Genomic DNA, 8929 nt, shown 5'->3' with positions numbered 1-8929 from the left:
ATAATGAAATAAAATAAAATGCATATTATATATGTGTTAGATAATAATTTTTTTTATATAGATTATATTTTTGGTTATTATATTGCTTCATATGTTTATAATTAACTTACACCTTTTTGGAAAGTAGCAGTATCTTGACTCAGGAGATGTGGACAAAAGGGTATAAAATAATAAATATTGTTCAATGCAATTTTTTAATTATAAAACTGTTTTATTCACTGCTGAATATTAAGGATATTTTATGATTAAGTGAGAGGTCGAATTTTATTTAACGTTATTTGCTAAAATAATAAAAAATTTAATCAAAAAATCCTAAATATATGGTGTATTAATAACCCCTAAGTATTTACATTTTTAATTACATGTTATTTAATTATAATATAGAATGTGTTGGTATTAATGTTGGATTGTTGATTTTTTCAATAAAATATCAGATCAGTACATATTTTTTATAAAATCAAATCAATTTTTTTTCAAGTGTCAACCCATGATTGTTATATAAAAAATTATATCAATTTTAGGAATACTTCCTATATAGTTGAAATATTGCTTATTATATTTCAAATGTGATATCAGAAAGGTTTACATTTCATGAAAAAGATAAAGAAAAAAATAATAAACATTTTTATTCAATCCCCCCAGTTCAAGAAGAAGATATCAAAATAGAAGCTTCACTTATTAAACCATATATCAGATGTGATGACAAAATTAGCAAATTCAATATGCATCAAAAGAAAAATAAGTAGTAATATAGTGAAATCAAAATGCAATAGAAAGTGAAAATTATTCCTATTTCAATCAAGAGTTTGAAGCCAACATTCAGGTCTATTATTCAATCAATTATAATATGTGGGATAGGTTTGCAATGGGAGGTTTTTAAATCCCCTGCCCATAGATTTTAAATAAAAATTGTTTAACCAGCATACATACCTTTTTAAGAAATTATTTGATTGATTAGTTTGGCTGTTTATTTTGATTTTTTTTTATGAAATAAAAAAATATTTTCCCCATAATTTACTTTAAATTCATCTGTTCACCCAACTCATTGTAGGCTGTAATAAATAAATTATTCTTTTTTAAAAAGAACTAATAGTTTTATTAAAATTAAAATCTCTATTGAAATAAATAGATTTTGGAGGTGGCTACTTTATGGAGAGCCAAGATTTGCAAAGCCAAAATTTTAAAAAATTATAACATGTCAAGCAATTACATAAAAAAATTAACAAGGTGAGCTGGACAAGTTACAGTAAAAAAAATTAAAGGGATTGACAATTTATATATAAAATTGGGTTGGCCCTTGCAAATCTATTATTTGAATTTGCATAAAATTCTTTGAAATAACAATTTGCTTATTTTTTTTAATTTCAAGAACTGTCTAAGTAAATTAAATAAAAAAATGTATTCCCTAGTTTATAGAAAATTATTGGCTGGGGACATATTAATAAAATTTTAATGTGTCATTCTGGGCATTAAAATTTTGAAATATTTTTATTTAAAAATAAATTACATATACTTCTTTGTATTTTAAGAGCTGTCTAACTAAAATATTAAATCTATAATGAAATAATAAATTCACAAAAAGTTAAACAAGTTATTTATGTTATACAATACAGATATCAAAACAATTTACAAAATGGTTGTTACAGAAATAGATCAGGTAAGAAATTATTTAAATAATGGGCTGGGCAACTTGTGTAAAAAAATCTCAGCAGGCAAGGTTTTGAGATATGTGATTTATATGTAAAAAATAAAATGTTTAATTTTAAATCTTTTTTTATAACTTTATTAAACACTATACACTTCTATATACATTAATTTGGACATAAATATAATATACATTACATATTTATCTAAATGATGCCAAATTTTACCACATGGCCCTAGTCATGCCACTTATCAAATTATGATCAGCTAAATGTCGAAAGCAGAACCGACTCATTTTATAACGTTTATATAAACCCCTAGGTCTTGATGTTAAAACACATCTACTCCTTATTCTGACAAAATTTGAATCCCTGGGTAGTTCGCTAACCTCTTTATGGGCAACTTCCTATTTAAATAATATAATATAAAAATATGCTTGTTATAGAACTTTTAAGGTATCCGGAAGCAAATCATTTTTCCGCAATGCATTCAAACGCATTCTTAAATTATAAAACTCAGCAGATAACTTGCGTCTTTTAATATCTCTTACCATTCTATGATCTAAGGAACATGATCTAAAAACTATCGATTGTATTTTCTAAAGAATTAGTAATTTTAATTGTATATATTTAATATGCAAACTTTGCCAAATCCATTGTACAATAAGTTTCGTATCATAATCAGCTGGTAATGTTTCGTAAAATAAAAAAAAAGAGAAGATTTTTCGTTACCTTTCTGGCAGGCATCAAATAATTATGTTAACAATTATACATTGTTCTATTTTGGCTGGTAATGATGCATATCCTCTTAAGTTGTTGTTCTATGTGTTTTCCTTAAAATTATCATAGCATTATTTGTTTGTATTTTTTTAAATTATCTTTACCTACTTTCAAAAAAATAAAGAAGTAAGGATGAATAAATCTAGAAACGCTCTTTGGAAAGAAGACTGCCATTGAAGCTTATGTAATGCACTTTAAATATTGCTATAACCAGCCTCTGTCTTAGGGAGAAGCATTTTCAAAGATCAACAGAGTGCTTGTTCCTTTTGTGTTTATGGAGATTTTGCAGTAAGAGATGTTAGGGAAAGGTATACAATTGGGCAGATTGGAATAGCGTGCTGAGTAAACTCATTGTTGATTTGTCAGAATTGACAACCCAAAAATACGTGCTCGGATCTATTAAGTGAAGAGAAGAGGGTTGGTTAATAGCATGCTAGATAATAGAGATTCAACCAAACAAGCTACAACCAGAGTTACCTTTTTTTAGAGAGTAGTTAAGCGCGCTGCTTCGCTACTTTGAAATTTTATATAATTAATAAATAATATAATATATTTCTAAAAAAATGCTTTATAAATCTAACTTATCAAGTTATAATATAATATGCCGTCAATAGAGATAAACATGGAAGAAAGACAGGTTATAACCACAAAATTTTTCTAAAAAAGGGTATTATGGAATTATCTTTTTGCAAAATATTTTGAGCTTAATAAAAAAATATTAATATAATAATTATCATGTAATAATTTCGAAAGAACTGATTGTTATTATTATATTTAAAATTTAGAACATAGATTTTATTTTGTTTTACTTTTTTAAAATATAATAAAAAGAACAAAGTTGTACAAAAAATCTTCAAAGATTCATGAGCAAGATTTTTTCGTAAATTTGAAGATTTTTAAATTTTGAGCAACGATTTTAAAGATCTAGATCTTTAAATTTATCTAAAAATATTTTTGATCAACGATTTTGAAAGATCTTTATATTATAACATGTTATAGTAAACTATTATTTTTATATTTCTTGTAAATGGGCTAAATGAAGATGTACCAGAAAAGTGACATTTGTACTAATCATTTTTTATTCTTTTGAATTTTTTTTACGCAAGTGGGTAAAAATATATATTGAACATGTTAAATTAAAAATTCAATGAAGATGTACCACAGAAAAGACAATTGTCATAATCGTTATTTTTAAACTTTTTAGAATTTTCTTGAAGCAAATGGGTAAAAATTTATATTGTTGACATGTTAATTAAAATTTCAATGAGATATACCATAGAAAAGTGACAATTGTTATAATCATTATTTTAACTTTTTGTGAATTTTTTTGACTCAAATGATTAAAAATATATATTGTTAACGTGCCAAGTTAAAATTTCAATGAAGATATGCCACAGAAATGTGACAATTGTCATAATCGTTACTTTTTAACTTTTTTGACTCAAATGGGTAAAAATATATATTTTCTAACATGTTAAATTAAAATTTCAATAGGTGCCACAGAAAATGCAAGAATTATCATAATCGTTATTTTTTAACTTTTTTGAATTTTTTTAACTAAAATGGGTAAAAAAAAATTTTTTAAACATGTTAAATTAAAATTTCATGTACTATAGAAAAGTTACAATTATCATAATCTACATTTTAAACTTATTAAAAATACTTTAGATATAACATAGAAAACTGACAATTATCATACACATTATTTTTAAACTTTTCTAAAATTTAAACAAGGATATAACATAATTATGCATACTTTCTAAATTATTAAAAATCGTTAAAATAAATATATTATAAACCAGTTTTAAAAAATTAGTGACCCCAATCTAATTTTTTTTAAGAAAAAAAATGGTCATAGTATGTTTCATAAATTTTTGATCTCCTTATTATTATTAGTTTACAAAATATTAAAAAGTGATGCTTTCTAACTTTTATAATTTGAACGTTATTTAGGATTACGTAAAAGTCGTGTTTTCATTATTTACAACGACATAAAATGGCAAGCCGTTCCGAACAATAAATTTAAGTCAGAAATTCCAATTTTCTAAATATTTTTGTTGCTTTATTAGGTCAAATGAGCATAATTTTTGGGTAAGAGTTTTGGTCGAAAAAATGAGGATCCAACTAATCAAATAGGTTCTGGTTGACCAAATAAGATCAGAGCATAGACCAAAACCAACTCTATATAATATATTACTGTGTATTTTTTGCTCAATTCATCATTCATAGTTTTATGACATATTAACATTGAAATAATTATCTTGAATTATTAATTAGAATATTTACTTTTCAAAATGTTCTTTTCTTTAATATATTTTTTAGTTTTATACCACCTCGAGTCGCCTAATGCACTTGCAATTGTTAACCTTTATTGTAAACTTGAGGAAATAGTTTAATATTAAGCGAAATAATTATGTTATATTAATAAATTTTGAATACTTATTTTTACAAATTGTTCTCTTCTTAATTTGCAAATATTATATATATTTTACTTTACATTACCAACTCAAGTCTCGATCGTGAATCGTTATTATGAAAAGACGAGTTGTTCAATATTAACATCGAATTCGAATTAATTATCTAGTATTAATAAATATTTTATCGATACCTGTAAAAAACCGATCCGATCTTTTTACTTTATTTTTTTTGTTATTTTATGTTATGTATATATATTTTACATTATCTTCTTCTTCTTTATCATTGATATGGTCCCACAGTCGTGGGGTTTGTTTTGATAAATTTCTTCCTTGATCGAGTAAGGGCCATGTCTGGATTTATCTTCTTAGTCATCATAACTTTGTCTACTTGACCTTTCCACGTAACACGAGGTCGTCCTCTTCCTCTCTTCCCAGGCACCTCCATGTCCAATACTTTTCGATTTACATCATTCGTCTCCCTTCTTAGTATATGACCATACCACCTTAACAGATTTTCGTTTATAAAGTCCGCCATAAGTTGAATACCCATTTTTGCTCTGTGACAGTCATTCGTCATATGGTCGAGTTTAGTATACCCCAAGCTCCACCATTTCATTCTCATCTCCGTGGCTTGTAATAACTTTTCTTCCGTAGCGTTTAATGCCCATGTTTCACTTCCATAGAGTAACACCAGTCTTACGATGGATTTGTAAGCTTTACTTTTCAACCATATTGGCATCTTCTTGTCGCACATTACACCGGATATACTTCGCCATTTAAGCCATACTTTTTGAATCCGTGCATTGACTTCTTTTGCGCAACCTCCCTCTTGTTGTAGCATCGAGCCTAGGTATGTAAACCTGTCTACTTTTGGGTACTTTAATTGGTCATCCAGCAATGGGGTGCCTGTAACGTTCATCTCCATGTATACCGTTTTTCGATTGTTGACCTTTAAACCATATCTAGCTAAGCGTTTTGACCACTTTTCGGCTTCTTCGAATACTTTCTCCTTTGTCTCTTCGCATAGTACTATATCATCGGCATATAGCATATAACATACACCAAGGATGGCTTTTGGATGTCTCTCGTTATCGTGTCCATAATTATATTGAATAAAAAAGGACTTAGAGCAGATCCTTGATGTAATCCAATTTCAACTCGAAAAGGTTTAGAGTCTTCAACTGTCGTTCTAACGCAAAAAGTTGAGGCTTCATAGATATTTTTCATAAGCCGTACATATGCGTCAAAGATATTTTGATTTCTCAAGCACCACCATATTAAATCGCGAGGGACCGTGCCATAAGCTTTCTCCAAGTCAATAAAGACCATATGTAGGTTTCTTTTCTTTTCTCCATATATATCCATCATTTGTCTTAGTGTGAAGATCAGATCGATTGTGGATTTGCCAGCCACAAATCCGAATTGGTTAGCCGATATTTCCACCTCGTTCTTCAGCCTTGTTACTAAGATCCTTTCCATAAGTTTCAAGGAGTGGAAAGTTAGCTTGATACCTCTGTAATTACCACACTCCTGAGGGTCTCTTTTGCCTTTGAATAAGGATATAATCGTGCTTGCTCTCCATTGATTAGGAATTCGTTCTTCTCCCAATATCTTGTTAAAGAGGTTCGTCATGGCAGTGACTCCTTCTTCTCGGCATCCGGCCCATGCTACTAAAGGAATTCCATCTGGGCCATTAGCTTTTCCTTTTTGCATCTTGTTTATTTGCGTCCTAACTTCAACCTCCTGAAAGAGTTCATCCATACTTATGTTTGGCTCAATTCGGGAAGGAAATCCTTGTCATTAGCAATATTCATAAGTTCCTTGAAATATCCTTTCCACCTTTCCATTACCTCCTTCGGCTTGAATAAGGTTTGACCCTCATTTTTGACTATTTTAAGGACCTCGACATCGCGACTTTTCTTTTCCCTTATCTTGGCCAATTTGTACATAAGCCTGTCTTACCCTTTATGATCCAGTTTGTTTGCCATCTCGGTGTACACAACATTCTTCGCTATTGCAACGGCCTTCTTCGCAGCTCTCTTTGCCTCCCTATATTCTTTGTAATCCTCCGACTTTTTAGATTTATGTCACCGTATAGAATTTTCTTTCTTTCGATGAAATCCCTAACCGATTGATCCCACCATCATAGTTCCCTATTTAAAGTTTTGCCTCCTTTGGTCTGTCCTAGAATCTGAATCGCCATTTCCTTTATGTCTGCAGTTAGCTCACCCAATCGTCGTCTACGTTTCATTCTAACTTCCTGGCACCCAAGAGTGTGGAGGCTTTCTGATGGTATTTATCGTTCGTCGGCATGTCCTTTAGCATTTCATACCTAATTCGAGGTTCATAAACCTTTCTTCTTTTCGGAAACCCTTTTCTTTCAAGATCCATGACAAGTGGACCATGTTGCCTGGCGATTTATTCTCCCGGTATTACTTTACAATCTTTGATCCTTCATAAATCCTTTCGCCGTAAAGCAGATAGTCAATTTGACTAAAATGCTTTCCACTTCTATAAGTCACAATATGATCTTCACGCTTTTGAAAATAAGTGTTAACGATCGCCATGTCATATGCTTAGGATACTTGGAGAAGTTTTTCCCCTTCCTTGTTCTTCAGACCATGCCCATAGCCTCCATGATTTTGTTCATACCCAAGACGATCTTTTCGTATGTGGGCGTTAAAGTCCGCCCCAATAATTAGCTTTTCTTCTGTCGTATTCCTTGTATCTCTTTTTCCAATTAATCGAAGAATATATCTTTCTCTGATTCCATACACCCAATTTGAGGAGCATACGCGCACATAACGGTTAGGAGGCCTCCTTGATCTGCAATCTTCACCCACATTTACCTGTCTGAACATCGTTTGACTTCCACCACCTTGTCCTTGAGTGATTCGCTTAGAACGATATCGACCCCGTTTCTACGATTTGGTGACCCACTGTAGAATAACTTGTATCCCTCTCCTAACTCCCGAGCTTTAGTTCCGTTCCATCTCGTCTCTTGTAGGCAGGCGATGTGTACCTTTCTTCTTTTTAGCATTTGTGCGACTTCGAAGCTCTTTCCGATTAACGTACCCACATTCCAGCATGTTATTCGCATTCTATCCACAAATAACTTCCTTAACCGCCTTCGTTGTGAGTCAGGCGATAACCCTAGCGTATTATTCGCATTGCACGGGCGGGAGATGCAGTGCGCCTCGTTTGTGGAGGACGCCCTAGCTTTCTGTTTTATGTTTTATTTGAAACTATCATCATTTTGGAGTGGGTTTTTATGGTCGGTTTCCGACCTGACGCCAACCCTCCACTTTTTGCACACGGACTTGGGACCGTAGTAGGTAGTGTTTTATTTTACATTATTATAATATTTTCTAATAAATTTTTTTAAAACAATGCAAATGCACAACACCCCCTAAATTTTATTTATTTTTTAAAATAGATTTATAGTATTTTAAGAGTTTTTTTATAAAAAATAGTAAGGAACACCCAAAGTTATATTTATTTTAAATCTTTTTAAATAATAACTTCAATTTTATTATTTATACTTTAAATAAAAGAATTTTTTTAAATGTCGTATCTGAATTATGGCAATATTTTACAAAAACAGATACTTTTTCAAAATATATTTTCTGCGGAATTCTAATTTCACGGGGAGGAATAATGTAAATTAATACTACCAATATCTGTAAACATTTAAAGCGATTCCATCAAACGGCATTCGAAGAGCTAAATAAAAAAGAAATAGAAATATTACAAATCAAATTTTTTTTAAAAAAGAGCCCAGAAAGTCAATCAACAATATCAACCATTCTTAATAAAACTAATATTTGGAAATATTCTGATCCTAAATCTATAATAATTTCTATATTTATAGGGGAAATGATAGCGTGCGAGTGCGACCACCAGCAGATTTCTATCTTGGAGGATATCGGCTTTAAATAGCTTTTACAGTATTTATATCCAAATTACAACCAAATAGAAAATATTTTCTCAAGGAGTTATTCCGGATATATATGAAAAACTCTCCGAAAAAATTCGTAAAGAAATATTTGTTGACAATTCTTATTTTTCCTTTACCCTAGATATATGGAC

The 8929-nt window shown here is 30.1% G+C and overlaps 1 protein-coding gene across 1 annotated transcript; it reads right to left on the bottom strand.

The window, feature by feature from the left end:
- Positions 1-6798: 6798 nt before the first annotated feature.
- LOC135924369 (uncharacterized) lies at positions 6799-7940 on the bottom strand. The gene is made up of 3 exons (XM_065459425.1): positions 7690-7940; positions 7426-7570; positions 6799-6912 (listed from the first exon to the last, which is right to left on the bottom strand). Exons 1-3 carry the CDS (start codon positions 7938-7940, stop codon positions 6799-6801), a joined length of 510 nt encoding a protein of 169 aa, XP_065315497.1.
- Positions 7941-8929: the final 989 nt, after the last annotated feature.

The sequence above is a fragment of the Gordionus sp. m RMFG-2023 genome, chromosome 2 (assembly GCF_954871325.1).
Source record: "Gordionus sp. m RMFG-2023 chromosome 2, tfGorSpeb1-WG-v2, whole genome shotgun sequence".
NCBI classification, from domain to species: Eukaryota; Metazoa; Nematomorpha; class Gordioida; order Chordodea; family Parachordodidae; genus Gordionus; species Gordionus sp. m RMFG-2023.
This window is presented reverse-complemented; position numbering and strand designations above follow the sequence as displayed.